Source organism: Tiliqua scincoides, chromosome 6, assembly GCF_035046505.1.
Source record: "Tiliqua scincoides isolate rTilSci1 chromosome 6, rTilSci1.hap2, whole genome shotgun sequence".
NCBI lineage: Eukaryota > Metazoa > Chordata > Lepidosauria > Squamata > Scincidae > Tiliqua > Tiliqua scincoides.
The window spans coordinates 51,958,792-51,975,486 of NC_089826.1; the positions used below are offsets into that span (position 1 = coordinate 51,958,792).

The window sequence follows — 16,695 nt, forward strand, 5'->3', positions numbered from 1 at the left end:
TTTCTGGTACAATATTGTCAAATATATTTTTCAACTTTACAGTACAAATCTTTTCAGCTCATTCAAGAACTGGCTTTGACTTTGCTAGTCAGATAAAGTTTTTAGATTTTAATAAGCAGGACCAAGACTGTAAGCAGTCTGAAAAAGGAAAAAGAAAGGCATTGGTAGAACAGAGGACAAAAAAAATTATTTGGTTCTAGGACTTTATATATTGTGATCTAACAGCATCAGTATGCCTTGAGACATACTTAAAAATATGACACTGAACAGACATTTGAATGAAACCTAACTGGCTTTCTCTCATGGCTAAAAATGTCTTTGTTTGGGTCCAAGTACTTATTCTCTGCTGTTTTTTAGTCCAAACACTTTCAAAGCAGCTTACAGCTGACTGGAAGAACTCAAGTAATTTTAAACACAACAGTGCAATCTCAACTAATACAAACAAGAATTACAGATGAAAACAAATCAGAAATATGACATTTACACATAAAGTTATAATTTTAGGATTACTTGCCTTGATACTTTTTAAATGTAAAATATTCTTATGGGAAAAAATGGTATGTGGAGCAGGACTGTTATGAAGGATATGAAACTGTAAAATCTTTACAATTATACGTATATATTGAGGAAATATTTAACATCACTGATTCTGTGTATTCATTTGAAAAATTTATTCACATCCAATTTACAAAGAAGTAAAATCATATTTGACTTCATATTTGTTTCCCAGTCTTCCTCCCAAAAGCTCAGGGTGGTGAATACGGGGTTCAACCCAATTTACCCTCACAACAACCCTGTGATATACATTATACTGAAAGCCCAAGGTCATCCAGTGAGTTACATGGCTAAGCAGGGATTTAAATTCAGACGCCTTCAGTCCAGGTCCAAAACCAGCTCCGGGCTTTACATTCAGAATATCATCCATGGTAGAGAGTTATCAGTTTTATATGTCCAGAAAGATGATTTTGTTCAATTTTTCATGACTCCTTCCAGTTTGTCCCTGTAGCTGTAGCTTAATTGCTCAAACGCTTTCATAACATTGAGATCCCTCCTGCCACAGTGCTCACGCAAAGAAATGCTGGAAAAGGAGAAATAATAATAATACAAAAAGTATATATGAAACTTAGAGTACTGGAACTATCATCCAGCAATGTGAATTTTATTGTTAACAACAGACATATGTAGCTGTGGGTGTGTCCCATACTGTTTTAATGCTGACCCAGCAACCCACAGAGTTAGCCTTTAAGACTTTGATCCTAAGCACTTCCCATAGAAACAAGTATCACTTCAATTAATGACACTTAATATCCAAGTAAATGTTGCCTTTACTGTGTGGGGTAGTTCTACAGTGCTTGGGGATGATGTCATCGGCATTGCTGAGCTTTGGAACGGCCTGACAGAAGCTGCACAATATTTCAATTTCAGCTGCATGGCCACAGAACTTAGAGGGAACAGTGGTTCACACTTCCTGCCCAATCCTGTCCCCTACCACTGGCACTGATGCAGTCTCTCTGGCAGAGTCCACGCTGCATCCAATGATGGGGGTGGAAGCAATCAGGAGACCTGTCAGAGGTAAGTAAAATATTTTTACTTACCTCTGCATAGCCCCCTGATGCCCTATGGGTCTCCTTAGATCTACATAGCTATATAACTGGAATATGTCTGAAGAGAGAAAGGGCTGAAAAATGGAGAATAGAGCCCAAGAGAGAAAGGGGCGGGGTAAGCTGAAAAATGGGGGATAGGATCCAGCATGTGCATTTGCTACCAAGATACTCTCCCTCTCTTCTGCTCCCCAACCCCTGGCATCTTCCCCTGCAATGCCCCCAAGTTTCCCCCTTGCCACCCCCATAGCTAACCTATCAGTATCTTCTGGAACCCTTGCCACATGCACCCTGATTTGCTATTTGCAGCATGGCCCAGCAGTGCATAATAGCAGACCAGCTTTCACAATGCCATCGAGATCCTCGCGCTACCAGAACATTAATTTATCGTCTAGGATTGGGGCCTTACTCCCCTGAGTTTATAAGTCATTTCCAAAATACTTTTCCAGTTTGATGTGAAGAAAGAGGAGAAAGTGCAGCTACCAGAGTTGGTCCCCAGTATGAAACTGTCTAGTCTTACTTATAACTGTTAAATAGTCTAACAACAGTTACTTGACTTCTGATAATGACTCTTACATTGTATGAGTTATTGCAACATTTTCTGTCAGCTGAGATAGACTTAACTTCATTCTTTCACATAATCTCTAGATTACTATAAAGTTTATGTTATTGTTTGTATTTTTGATCGTTGCCTTAGATATATTTCAATAGAAAAGCAGTACAGAAAGATTTTTAATATGTTAAAATATAAAAATATCTGTGGGTCATAGGATCAGGACATTCAAGTTTGTTAAAATGAATTTTCCAAAGCTGCAGGCAGCAGGATTTAATTTTAGGGCTAATGTACTATCATAATACTGTATGCCTACCTGATTGTTTGAATAGTAAAGGCAAAGTCCTTTAGCATACGATAAGCTTCTCCGTCATGAAGACTAAAATTAAAAGTAGATTTCCAAAAAAATTAACATATGTTTCTTGTACTTCTATCATGTACCTAAAATGGTTCATAGCAATAAACTAGAATTAACAGTAATGCATTTCTTATATGGACTTTGGATTTTGAGCAACTTTGTTTCAAGCAAACTTGACAATACAGAGGGCCCCCATAGCCGCAGATCCCTATCCATGGATTCAGTTTACTGAAGATTGGGTCTGGGGCCTCCCATGCCCCACTGCATGCCCACTCTGGAGGCACGAGAGGAGCTCTGCTCCCCTCGTTTCCAGAGCGGCTTCTGAGCTCAGCAGAGGCCAAGGACATCTGTTCCCTGCCTCTGCCAGGCTCAGACTGAACTTTAGAGCTCAAAACATGTGACTTACGGTTTCATGGAGAAACTGGAAGTGACTTTTTAATGCCTTATAACCATTAAAAAATGTGACTTCTGGTTTCTCCATGAAAAGAAGCCATGTGTTTGGAGCTCTAAAGCTCAGACAGAGCCCAGCAGAGGCCAGAGACAGACATCCCTCCAGAGGTGAGGGGGCACCCCTCCAGACCGCAAGGTTTCAGCTATCCACAGGGAGATCTGGAACAGAACCCCCACGGATAAGGGGGTACGCCTATATGAGATCCTTGCACTTGGCATAATAAGTTACTGTCTCGTAAGAATGTAACAGATGAATGAAACTACTGGAATGAAACTGTGAATGACACTCTTCCTTGTGAAGCACTTGGAATTTGGAATCTTGACCACATATATTAGTAGCAGTCATAATTGAAAGGGGGAACCATTTCTTATGGCTCTTATGGGTCCAACTGCTGAAACAAGGTTGCTTTTGAAAACCACCTACAAAGAGGCTTACTTCAGTCAAAGGATATTCCTATTTGGGAACAAGACACAGATCACTAATAGTGCACTCATTTTGTATGCATAAAGCACTAGTTCAGTTCCTAATATCTGCAGTTAGGGACATCAGAAAGCAGGATTTGGAAAGACATCTGCCAGAGGCCCTTGGAAAAATACAGTGGGTCAGGGTTAACAAAAACTGTTGAACTGTAAAATGTGTAAACTTTGTCAATTTACAAAAATTGTAAACTGACTCTTTAACATCATGTATAGATTTATACATTTGCGGAAACAAATCAGTAACTTGCCTACCCATTATCTTGAATCACAGCTGTCAAAGAACCATGTTTGTAGAAGTCAAGAGCATATCCATTAAGTGGCATTCTTCTTCCAAGTTTATCATATTTCTTTGAATGAAGGGTAGGAATGTTTGCAGCACTAATTCCTAGTGTATGCAGTATGACCTGCAGAAACCAGATCACATCGCTTTTCCATTCATACTTCTAGTAATAGTGCATGCTTCAGATCATAGTTCTGTTTTGATTCTCTAGGCCAGTGATTTTCAACCATTGTTCCACAGCATATTGGTGTGCCATGAATGGTCTGCAGGTGTGCCACAGGAGTTTGGGAGAGGGTCATATATTAATAGGGACAGTGGGGACATCCCTGGCCAGCAGTGGTGTATGTCTTTAATTGTCAAAAAACTGATGGTGTGCCTTGACAATTTTACTGCCTTCTCAGTGTGTTACAAGATGAAAAAGGTTGAAAATCACTGCTCTACACGCTCAGTATTTTGCCCACATCTGAACACAACAGTTGTCATGGACCAAGTTCACACAATACTGCACAATATTTTACCCATGGAGTATTTCTAGCTATTTCCATCCACACTTCTATCTTTAACTTGCTAAACCCAGTGGTACCCAAACTTTTACCCAACAGGGCAAAATGACTTTTGCCCTCATCCTCCATGGTGGGTTGTGACCCAACGCTCAATGCTCTGTCACAAAGTCTTCTGGGAGTCCTTGGAAGTCGCTTCCAGGTTTCGCAAGACCCACGACCCACTCCATTGGCCTCCATGAAGTGCCTCTTGAAGTGACCGGTAGCTACTTCCAGTTCACAGAAGCAACTTCCGGTTTACTTCTGAGTTGCTTCCTTGACTTCACAAGGCATTCTGGGGCCCACAGAGGCCAATGGAGTGGATTGTGAGTCCAGCACAACCCGGAAGTGGGCTCTGGATGCTCCCAGAAAAGCTTTGGGGTGTAGCATTGAGCATGGGCTTGCAACTCAGATCATAATCCATTGACGGTTGTGACTCACAGTTTGGAAAATGCTGTGCTAACCTTCTATTAGTATGTAAACTTTACAAGAATAACAGCGCTGTCTTAACTTGTGATGAAACAGGCAGGCCGGCAGGCCTGTGCTGTATCCAGCGCAAGTTTGGGGCCAACTGTGGCTCATCCAGGGGCAAGGGGAAACTTTCCCCCTTACCCCGGGGACAGTTGCAGCGGCCCCAATGGGTCTACTTGGATCTGCGTGACCCAACAAGGTGGCGCAGATTGGAGCAGCCAGGAGCTGCTCCACAGTACCTGGGAATGGGCTAGGATCCTGCATAACTGCCACGTCTTGGCCCCACCTCCCACTCCCTGCCCTCCCACCAAACCACGGGCCCGCCCACCACCTGCCCTCCCCTGCCCCAAAACACCTCATCCCTGCCTTCTCCCCACCCTCTGCCCACCCATCCCCAGACTCTGTACCAGCCAAATTTGTCCAGCACAGACCTACCAACTCCTGTCACTAAGGAGGCTGGATTTGGCCTCCGCAGGCCAGCGCACTTCCGTGTGCTGACGTTGCTTACTTTACTGCACATTTGCAACCCTCCTGGGCAAGCGCAAGAGATTTGCACTGGCCCACGGCACAGTTAGGATTGCGCCCTAAGACATAAAATGAATGCATTGGTCAAGTTCTTGTTTCCTTCATAATGTGTGAAAGCTGTCATAGTGAGGTCAGTAAAAATGCTTGCATGATTACATTTAAACATGGATCTTTACTATTTTGCGTGGTTGCACAAGTGAAGAGATTAATATATATTTCAATAAAGCAGAGTTTTCATCTTCTGGTTAAAAAAAAGCAATGCTGTAAATTTATGTCTTAGTGTATTTTGCTCTAATTTTGTTTTAACAGAAAAAAAGGACTTTCTAATGATACTAACACTAAGACTTTTTTCTTTAAAAAAGATACAGTAATTTAGGGTCCAATCCTGTCCAACTTTCCAGCACCAGTGCAGCCACAATGCAGCCTTGAAGTAAGGGAACAAATGTTCCCATACCTTGAGGAGGCCTCTGTGTCTGCCTCCCCACCACATGATGAAGTGCATGCTCCACTGCACAGCTGCACTGGCACTGGAAAATTGGATAGGATTGGACCCTTAGTCATATGTTTTTAGATTTTCAGATATGTAAAGTGCTATATTAGGGCCCAATCCTATCCAATTTTCCAGTGCCAGTGCAGCTGTGCCAATGAAGCGTGCACAGCATCCTGTGGTGGAAAGGCAGTTACAGAGGCCTCCTCAGGATATAGGAACATTTGTTCACTTACCTTGGGACTGCACAGTGGCTACATCAATGCTGGAAAGTTGGATAGGATTGCGCCTTTAGGGCCCAATCCTATCCAACTTTCCAGTTCCAGTGCAGCTGTAGTGCAGTCTTGAGGAAAGGGAACAAATGTGCCCTTACCTAGAGGAGGCCTCCATGATTGCCTCCTCACTGCAGGATGCAGGGTATACCCCATTGGCACTGGTGCTGGAAAACTGGATAGGACTTGACCCTTAACCCATACTTCTTTCTTATTTCATGTTTCATTTGTTTTAACCGTAGTATAAACCAGAGGTTCTCAAACTTTGAGGGAGCTTTACTCCCTCAGTAAGTTCTTGTGGGGGAGGGGCTAGGGCAGTGACGCGATCCCCAGGATCACGTCGCTAAGTGGGGGTGAGGGGGGTGCTTTCCATTTACTTCAAGAAGGCAGGGCTGCAGGAGGTGCACGGAGCCCTGCACAGCCCTGCACAGCGTCCCCGAGGCTTGGAACGTTTGCTAAAAGCAGGCCCAAAGCACCTCCTACAAAACGAAAGTGTTTTGCGCCCGCGATTAGCAAACATTCCAAGCCTTGGGGAGTGCTGTGCAGGGCTGCGCAGGGTTCCCTGCACCTCCCGCAGCCTACTGCAGCCCTGCACCCACCCTCCCTCCCTCCCCTTCCCCCGCCGCTTAAAGGGATGGGGGAAGCATTACATGAACTGGTGGGTCACAACCCACCAGTTTGAGAACCACCGGTATAAACAAGCAAAGAAAACAACACCATCGATGGTCCTATAACTCATCTGGTCCCCTTGATCAGTAAACTATCCAATAAAGGGAAAGAAAAAAAAGATAGTGGACTATTAGAATAAGCAAATGGTGTGTGTGTGCGTGCGTGCGTGCGCGTGTGAGAGAGAGAGAGAGAGAGAGAGAGAGAGAGAGCGTGTTATATACTATTGCACTATACTTTTTCATACAGGTCCCAAAATGGTCTTTAATGTATCAAAGACACTTTAGAAATGTTTCTCACTTACACTGTTGGCAGTCCCTGCATGTAGCAAGGCAAGATCTGAATTTCCTGAAAGGCATACGAAAGGTGAAATTGCCATCCTTTCCTGGTCACAGCTCATGATGCGAGATACCAGTGGAGAGTAAGATTGTTTTTTATTTGAAAAATCTGATAAAAATATTGCAAAATGTAAATTATTGCAATCTGATAATACAGAAATAGTAAAGAATAAAACATTGGCTTTCAGGGCTCCTATTGCATTGGGGCACTTCTCTCTTTTTCTTTTCTTTAACCTGCAGTCATGAGCATACTTACAAGGAATGAATCTCCCCTTGGACACCTGTTTAATATAAGCACATACAGTTATGTGATTCTTTCCCCTTGAAGGAAAAGCTTGTGTCAGAGTCACATTCTCAGACAGCCGGAGGAGACAGGAAGACTAAATTTTTTCCCTGCCAGCATTGGCCTGCTCAAAATCATGCTTGTCCCTGCAACTTTCCCATTGACAGTTAAAAAGATGTATGTCCCTGTATTTTTTTTATCTCATAAGGAGAAAAGGTATTTGTAGGGTGATTTTGAGTGGACAAACAGCTAGCAAAGAACAAGTTAAGCAGTCTCTTCTCTGTTTCCCTGCTCATGATTCCAGAGTCCTGAGATTGCTTTCCTGAAAAAAGAATCATGTAACTATAGAAAATATGGCCTTCAGGCAGGTTATTAGACTTATAGCTATGATATACAAACATTCCCAAGTTATAAATATTTCCTGTTTACCAAGTTTTGAAATGGGAAGTTGATATTTTTCTGGGACATCAGCCAGCCTAGAAACTGTTAGTAGAAATTGTCCAAAGTTTTCTTCTATTTTGCGATTGTATGCATCTAAAGCAGCACCAAAATCTTCAGGGAGATCGTCAAGGAAGACCTAAAGGCAAAAGTTTCATTGGCAGAGACAATTACTGTTTCAGATTCAGGAACCTTTTATTGGCATTAACATAAAACAATACAATCTGAATAAACCACACACAATGTACCCCCTCACTCAATCAAAATTACCATAGTTAGAGTTGCACAGCGCCTCCTCAGAATTAAAGATATTTCGCAACCTGATGTGTGCACGCCTCATCCTTCCCTAATAGCAAATGATGCAGCACAGTAACTTCAGACCAGAAGCGAATCCAAGCGGGGGGCCATGGGTGCATGCCCCCCCAACTGTCGAGCAAGTGGGGAAGGGCGCCCGCCGGGTTGGGGCTTTTTGCAGTGAGGCAGAAGAAGCAGCATTGCAGAAGTTGAATGCACCCTACATCCTGCATATGGGGGTGAGGGTGTCTCCCTGTTCACCTCCATGCCTCCAGCCTCTGAATGCGAAACACCCCCCCCCCCCGCCTGCCTGCAATGCACTGGGAGGGAGAAGAATTGCCTAGATGGATTTTGGGTGCAAGACCTCAGAGAACCAAAGCAAGCTGCTCTTGCATGGGGGGGGGGGGGTTAATGTCATTAGCCCCATGTAATCAGCAATTCCAGCCCTCTCCATTTGCACACTCTCATGACTTCTTCCTTCCCAGCCCTGTTTCTCATAAGGGGGAGAAATTGCATCTTACAAGCCTGCTCCAAGGGCCATCACCTCCTCCAGAGAGGCTTTTGCAAATTTTTTTAGAATCCTGTGCATAGGCTTGCCTTTCTCCCTTCTCCACAGCCCTCCTTTTCTTCCTCATTCAATGTTTGGAGCCTTTTCCACCTCCTCCTCTTTTGCTGCACATTGTTCTGCAACACTGGATTATTGCAAAACTTACAGTTCAATCCTATGCATGTCTACTCAGAAGTAAGTCCTATTCTAGTCAATGGAGCTTACTCCCACCAAAGTGTGAATAAAGACTGCAACCTGAATTTTAAATCCCCCTCCCTTTCTTGCTTGCTTTGATATTTATTTTTGACCCATATATGAATCTGGATTGTCATAGTTTGTATGCCTTGAGATTGATGTAGGGGGTGTTTTGTTTCCACTTTCCTGAATCTAAGGCCTGTGGTGTGTTTTCTAATGGAGGAAGGACCCTCCCTGAATGGGAAAGGCTGCACTGTGATTTTGCTCTGCACCCCTCCCCCAGTGACTATGGTTGGAGTGGCAATAACTGATTTTCCTGCTCCCCCCCCATCCCATTCCAAGTTCTTTGTGTCAATTTCCTTTACTTTTCTTTCTCTGACTTCCAGGGAAACTTGGGGGGGGGGGGAGAGATGTGTGCAGTAAAATGCTTTCTCCAGAGCTTTCTCCTTTCAAGGCAAAAGGCGGTAAATAGGTGCTAGAAAAAAAGGGGGGGTATTTTTGTTGCAAAACTGAATCAAGGATAGAAAAATCTGAAGCCATTTGGGGGAACTGCATTTTGTTATACAGAATCAGGGAAGGTCAGAAATTGAGATGTACTTTTTCAGTCCATGTTTGGAGGCACTGAGGGTCTTTATTTTTGATTGTTAAGACAGTGTAATGTTACAGGCTTTAAAATGCAATAATATTGTTGGGGGGTGGAATACTAGACTGCAGTATCACTTTTATCTAGACTGGGGAATCACTTTGTCGCCTGGTAATAAATTCCTTTATTTTTTCAAAAATATATGGATTCATTCAAAAATATAAAACCAGTTTTTTTAAAAAAATATACTAGTTCTATACTGGTATATTTACTTATATATAGATATGACAGATAAAGATAGATGCATAAAATACAAATAAATATACACCTGCAAAAATTACCAGAACTTAGTTAAAATTCTTTAACAATAGATGTTGTTGCACATCAATATCTACAGAAAGCAAAGGACATGGTGACATTGGTAGAATTCTTTTATTATCCATACTTGTCTGCAACAAGAAAGTACCAGTAGCCTCTTAACTACTGAGAATAATTTTAGCATTTACTCATGATTAATACTGTTTCTTGTTTTAGTTACAAGTCATTTCAGTTAAGGTGGTGCTCCTGCCCCCCCCCCAATACAAACACTCGATCCACCCGCCTTGTACACAGAGAGGGCAGAAGTGGCCCAAGCAGCTGCCTGTGTAGATCATCATACCATCTGCAACTTAGAGGGCAATCCTAACCCACTTTCCAGCACCTACATAAGGGCAATGCAGCTCTGCGGTAAGGGAACAAGTACCCCCTTACTTTGAGGAGACCTCTGTGAGTGCCACCCACCTGCAGGATGCAGCACACGTCCCATTGGCACAGCTATGCCAGTGCTGGAAAGCTGGTTAGGATTTGGGCCTTAGTAGCATATGGGGAAGGGATTCGATATCCAGGGAATTGCACCTTATTTTCTACCCTAGGTATTAGTTCATTTTTAGAATAATTAAAATAAAATAAAATGCAAAACACTGGCTAATGTACAGTATTTATGCATGGTTACTTGGATGACGCAGCAATTACGTAATACTGCATGAAGTTTTGTCAGTGACCAAGTTGCAGTCTTTGAGTCTTATACTCATTGCCTTCCTTAGCCTAAATAGTAGGTCTTCCTTTTTGTGTTTGTTCTATTGTTTGATTTCATGTTTCTTGAACACTGAATGGCCAGCAGACTTCATTACTTTTTGTTTTCATCTTACCTTTGACTGTGAAAATTTCTGTTCAGATTTAACAACAGTAGCCGACATATATTTTCTTCCAAAAAGATGTGCCAATACCAGTACTAGCTTTTCCATTACGTCTATTGAAAACTTTGATCCTGTTTGAAAGAGAAATCTCTCATTTTTCCAGCCATTTTTAAGTATAAAGAATACTACAGTTACAATGAACATCATTACTAATGAAAACTGTTTACATAGGACAACAATGACAATTATTAAAGATAAGATATAATAGTGGTAAGTATATCTCCTAACTCTTGAACTTTCATGACCGTAGACCCCTTCTTTTGTTCTATATAAATTCAGTTGTATTTCCTAACTGAGTTCTAGGTAACAGAGGTGATACTATAAGTGAAACCAGAGAGAACACATTCCTTTGTTCCACCCCATGAGGATAATAAACAACCCCATGAGCATCTCTCTCAAAACAATGCTTGAGATCAAAGCTTTTTCCGTTTGCTCCATATAACTTAATGGAACCATTGAATTGGACTATCTCCAGGATACAGCTTAAAGGCTAATTATTCTGCCCAACAGTCTTCTTTATTGCACCCTTGCCTGAAGCTTTCATGGCCAGACAGTTTCCCCAGTAGGAAACTGAGATAGGGAGAAGATGCAACTCTCAAACTCTCCCAGAAAAAAGACAGGCAAAAAACTTTCTCCATTATAACAACAGTTACAAAATTTGGCAAGGCTTTCAAGATATGCTGGCAAAGAGTCAGATAGGTGGTAGAAAGTTATAAACCACATGATGAAGAAAAGTGGTACACAAATTCTTTCAACTCATCTTCAGATCACAGTGAAAATATTTTCAGCACCAGACAACTGCTTGCTTAAATTGTGGTTAAAATCTAGGATTTAAAACCAATGCATCATTATACACTGGGAGAATAAAGGGAGAATAAAGTTCAGCATCTTTGTTAACAGTGGCTTTATTTTTAAAGGTATATGATTCTTTGTAGAATCCTAGACATTACATATAATCAAATAAGTAACTTCCTTAGCTATGTGCGCAAGTAGTGATCCCGAACTCACCTTTCTGGCTTGGCAAGCACAGCCTGTAGAACAAGCCTTTGGAAAGGAAGTCGGCAAAAACAAAATTGGAAGGTTCATGACAATGCAACTGGGTCACAAGTTCAGAAAATCCAACAGTATTACCTTCTTGATCCACATATCCCTGAAAAATTATGATACTTTGTGAAATTAAGCAGGGCCAGCCCACTGATGAGGCCAAGTGAAGCAGTCCATTCTGTTGCAGAGGCAGCAGATGCCCTGCGTACACCCCACATTTGCTCACAACCCCAGTCCCGGCTACCTGTCTTTGAAAACTGCCTAGTACAGGATTAAAAGTTAAGAATCACCCATGAATGAATACAAATACCTGAAACCTTACCTCTTTGAGAAAAAACTGAAAAGAAAACAGGAAGTAGAGCTTTAATATCCTCAGAAGGTTAGGTTGCTCAAAGGACAGAAGTGAATTCTTCAGTAATGACACAAACTTTTAGAGGGGGAAAAAAAAGTATGATTAATAAAGCCTTGTAACTAAGCACATATCTGGGAAATAAGGAGATGTCATGGGAAGGGAATTCTCATGATACAACCCCTACTTCAGAACCCCATAGGCCAGTGGTTCCCAAAGTCATACTCCAACTTTGAGAACCTGGTAAGTATTTGCAGGGAAGGAGGCAAGGAAGGAGAGGAGGCAGTAACTTGATAGGGATGAGCCTGCTGGGGAGTGGTTGTTTATATTGGGGAGGGGTTGTTTAAGACACCCTGGAGAGCCTCGGGAGCCTGAAACCCCCTCTGCAGCCCTCTGACCAACACCAAACTGCTATTAAAATGGAAAAAAAAAAATTCCTGCTTTCATCACAAAACCGGAAGTGTTTTTTTTTCTTTTTAACAGCAGTTTGGAAGCTTGTGGAGGGCTGGGGGGGGGTTACCAGCTCCCCAAATCCTCCAGAGAGCCTTAGCAACCCCCAGGTAAGTGTAAACAACCCTCCCCTGCCCGAAGCAGCATGATTGTCCTGATTGTGTTGCTGCCGATTCCTGGGCCATTCTTAAAGGGGAATACCCTTTTCCAGTTCCCCTAGTGCAGTGATTTTCAACCTTTTTCATCTCATGGCACACTGCCAAGGCACTAAAATGGTCAAGGCACACCACCAGGTTTTTGATAATTGATAAGGCACACCATGCTGCTAGTGGGGGCTCACATCTCCCATTGGCCCTATTAATAAATGACCTTCAGCCAAATTCCTGTGGCACACCTGTGGACCGCTCGCGGCACACCAGTGTGCCATGGCACAGTGGTTGAAAATGGCTGCCCTGGTGGGTCACTACCCACCAGTTTGAAAACTACTGTCACAGGCAAAGGGAACTTTTAGACCCTTGGTGCTGTGCTCAGCACCCCCCTCCAAGGATACATCTCTCTCCTCCTCCTCTAACCCTGAATACTCAGCTGAAGAGCATGCAAAGGAACCATATCCCTCTTCTGGAGTCAACAACTGCAGAACCTCATGAGGGTCATTGAAACAACAACAGGTTTATCAAGATGGCGGCGGCTGACATGCACCCTTTTCTTCTGAAGAGGAGACTATTTGGGCCTGCATGATGCGACAGCAGACAGGTACTTGGTGGTTTGGGGGGTGACTGGGGAAGTGAGCAGGAGGGGACTGGAGTTGCGGTGGAGGTGGTGAAGCAAGAGGATTGATTGGCCAGAGACTGTTTTCACTGTTGCCCTTCTTGCAAGAAGTGAAGGGGGAAAATGGCAATTTTTGCAAGACAGGCATCAGCAAACACAGTCTCTGACTGCTTGCTCCCCTTGCTCTGGTGGCTTGGGGGTGTGGTCTGGGGGGCCTGGGAGTGAGCTGGAGTGGGCTAGTGCTGGGGAGACATGGCAGAGCAAGGGATGACGAGCAGCCAGACAAAGTGCCATTTTCTTTCTCCTTTTGAAAGGTGGTGGTGAACAGTCTCTGGCCACCCCTTGCTCTGGGGCATCAGGGGGAGAGTGACACAAAGGAAGCAGGAGGGTGGCTAGGGGTGGTGGCAGAGTGAGGGGGCTGCAAGGACCTAGGGGATTTTTTTACTTTTCATTTTAAAAAATGGGTATGACATCACACTCGGAAGTGACATCACTTCTGGGTTTGACTGGGCTGTTCGTTTGAGCTCTGCTCTGTGCTCCAATTTAGTTAGCTATCCTATTGGGCAAATCTGCTGACAGAATGAGTGTTCCACCAGTGGAGACTGCCTTACTTTTTAACAAAATACAGTGGTGCCTCGCATAACGAATGCCCCGCGCAGCGAAAAACCCGCAGAACGAAAGCGGTGTGTGAAGTTTGGTAACTCGCATAACGAATTTTTATGACTTATGCTTTGCATAACGAATTTTTGTTTTGTTTTGGTTTGTCTTAAGGGGGGGGATCTTTATGTCCCTTTATGATCCTGTTCACCCTAGTAAGGGGAGGATCTTCATGTTGGTTTATGATCCTGTTCACCCTAGTAAGGGGAGGATCTTCATGTCAGTTTATGTAAGTAAGTCCCATTGTGCTTGCTCCCAGGAAAGTGTGCACAGGATTACAGCCTTCAAACTCCCCACTCAGCATCCCCCCATTGCTCATTCACCCTCTCACTGCCCCATTTCCTTCACGTTTCCCCCCATGATCACGGCAAAAGCAAGCAATTGAGTGCAGCTGCTCTGTCCTCCCCAGCTTAGAGCACAATCCTGTGCGTGTCTCCTCAGAAGTAAGTCCCATTGTGCTTACTCCCAGGAAAGTGTGCACAGGATTACAGCCTTCAAGCTCCCCAATCAGCATCCCCCCATTTTTGAAATCCTCTGTACAGTATGTATGCCTTTAAAGAGCACTTAATAAACACTTTGTAAACCAAATTTGACTTTGTTCTGACTTTTCTTACCCATAGGAACGCATTAATTAAATTTCAATGCATTCCTATGGGAAAATGCGCTTCGCAAAACGAAAAACTCGCATAACGAAAGGACTCGCGGAACGGATTAATTTCGTTATGCGAGGCACCACTGTACATAGTTTGCTGAATCTGAGGTTTTGACAGAAAATTAGAGATTCATCTGTTTAAGCTAAAAAGACTTTAAACATAAATTCATTTCATAAAAGAATATAGATTACCTTTGCCCTTGCATTGGTTTTGTCCTCTGCTATTGAAGCAAACAGTAAGAGTCTCAATATCAGTGAAATTCTCAGAAGAAATTGTCCCTGAATCTGGGGTTCATTGGATCTCACAAGCTTCGCTATTTTAGGCAGTGAAAAATTGTAGAAAAACACATTCCCCAGTAAGTGCTGACCACGTTGCCCAGCACGTCCACATATCTAGAAAGAAATTATCACAAACTTAATTTTCTAAATAATTTCCCATCTCATTCAAAACAAACTTATGGACACAATTCTGACAGCACATTGGACACACACTGCCTGCTCAGAGTAAGGCCAATGTGCACTGATGCCACCAGTACCATCCAGTCCAGGAGAGCATCCCATGTCCCCCTGTCCAAGTTCCCCCGGCTTACCTGGTCCTGTGGGGGGGGGGGTGTGGAGAACTGGAAATGGCCCCCATGCTGGGCTAAGGCAACGGGGGTGGTGGAACAGCCCCTGCCTGTGGGACCCCCTTTTGGCCCCACCCCCACTCAGGCTGGCAGTCTCAACCACAGCACTGGCAGCGTAGCAGAGCCAAGTTGGGCCAGCCAACAGCAACAGGGAGAGGGTAAGGTTCAGGAACTGGCTTTATCACTCCCTGGGGAAGGAAGGGGGGCAAGAGCAGGCTGGCTTCCCACATATAAGGACTGGCCCAGCCAATGATGAGGAGAATGCTGGCAAGGGTGCTGGCTGGCATGGAAGCTGGCTAGCCTGAGAGCCCCAAGCTCCCTGGGGAGAAGCACTAGGGTGATGTAACCCTCCTTCCCTGCAATCCTACTGAGGACTTTGGGGCTGGGTTGGCCATGTCAGGGCTGCACCCAGCGGCGTCCCACTGCTACCCCTCATGGACCTCTCTGACCTCAGCACCCAAAGGGCATAGGGGCCTGCCCCCAGAGCGCTTCAACAATGTTGCACCAGTAGTTGTAAATGGGCATACCGGTACAATGCAACACCCTTCCCAACATTGTGCTTTCCACCTATAAAGCTAAGTCCCATGTCCCTACTTTTCTTGTTCTCAAATTATGAAGCATGTGCAAGATCCAGATAACCGCCAACTCTCTTTGCAGGGAGGTTGCCATGGGAGACCAGAGATCTTTGCAAAGAATAACCTAATCAGACAGGCACTAGATCTGAGCCAGTCTAGCAATGAAATTGACTGAGGAACCTGCTTTGAGTGGCACACTGGGGAAGTGGCAAACTTATGAAGGATGCCCGGCCCCCCACATCAGTCCACCACCCCTCCAGCTCACTGCCCACCAAGTTCACTAAGACTGAAAAGGAAGAGGATTGGGGCAATGGCAGCCCACTTCTTATCCCAGCACTACAGCTGGAAGCTATCACAACAGTGGAACTGCAAAAAGCCATAGCTGGGCAATCCCATTTTGATTACTTGGTTTCACAAGCCACTAGAACAGGATTGCTTGGCTCGGCCTTCTACTCCTTCTCTTTCCTCGACAGGGCAGGACGTCCAGGTGGCCAAGAAGGAGTCCTCCCCCATGCTTCTTTCTGCTTGCCTAAAACTCCAGTGCTGCTGCCTCCCTCTTGCTCCACCACCCAGCCCTGTTTGAAAACATCAGGATGAGAAGAGCATGCTGGGAGATTCACCTTGCTCACTTACTTGCTTCCCTAAGCAACTGCATTGGTGAGGAGAAGATGGTAGCAACACTGATGATAGTGCAAGCTGTTTTTTTAAGGGGAGAAGCTAACAGAGACAGCATGTCTTCCCCAATTCAGGCTACAGATCTGCACAGGTCACTCCTGCACTGAATACTCTGGTGAACTTAGGGCACAATCCTAACCCCTTATGTCAGTGCTTTCCAGCACTGACATAAGGGCAATGCAGCTCTGAGGTAAGGAAACAAACATTTCCTTACTTTGAGGAGGCCTCCGTGAGTGACACCCAACTGCAGGATGCAGCACACGTCCCATTGGCATCACTATGCCAGTGCTGGAAAGCACTGACA

General features: G+C 44.1%; 1 protein-coding gene across 5 annotated transcripts in view; it reads right to left on the reverse strand.

The window, feature by feature from the left end:
- The window catches only part of LOC136656006 (probable ATP-dependent RNA helicase DDX60), a 75,443-nt gene continuing 58,748 nt past the window's right edge, over positions 1-16,695 (reverse strand). For 3 of the 5 annotated variants that reach the window (XM_066632813.1, XM_066632812.1, XM_066632815.1), the window contains 9 exons: positions 14,708-14,908; positions 11,962-12,066; positions 11,604-11,745; positions 10,548-10,666; positions 7,733-7,880; positions 6,987-7,129; positions 3,695-3,846; positions 2,471-2,533; positions 1-1,078 (listed from right to left, as the gene is read on the reverse strand). In XM_066632813.1, coding sequence (XP_066488910.1) covers positions 970-1,078; positions 2,471-2,533; positions 3,695-3,846; positions 6,987-7,129; positions 7,733-7,880; positions 10,548-10,666; positions 11,604-11,745; positions 11,962-12,066; positions 14,708-14,908 — 1,182 coding nt within the window. In that variant the 3' untranslated portion in view covers positions 1-969. Of the gene's footprint in view, positions 1,079-2,470; positions 2,596-3,694; positions 3,847-6,986; positions 7,130-7,732; positions 7,881-10,547; positions 10,667-11,603; positions 11,746-11,961; positions 12,067-14,707; positions 14,909-16,695 lie in introns of all 5 variants that reach the window. The other 2 variants (XM_066632814.1, XR_010794691.1) reach the window with 2 other exon arrangements.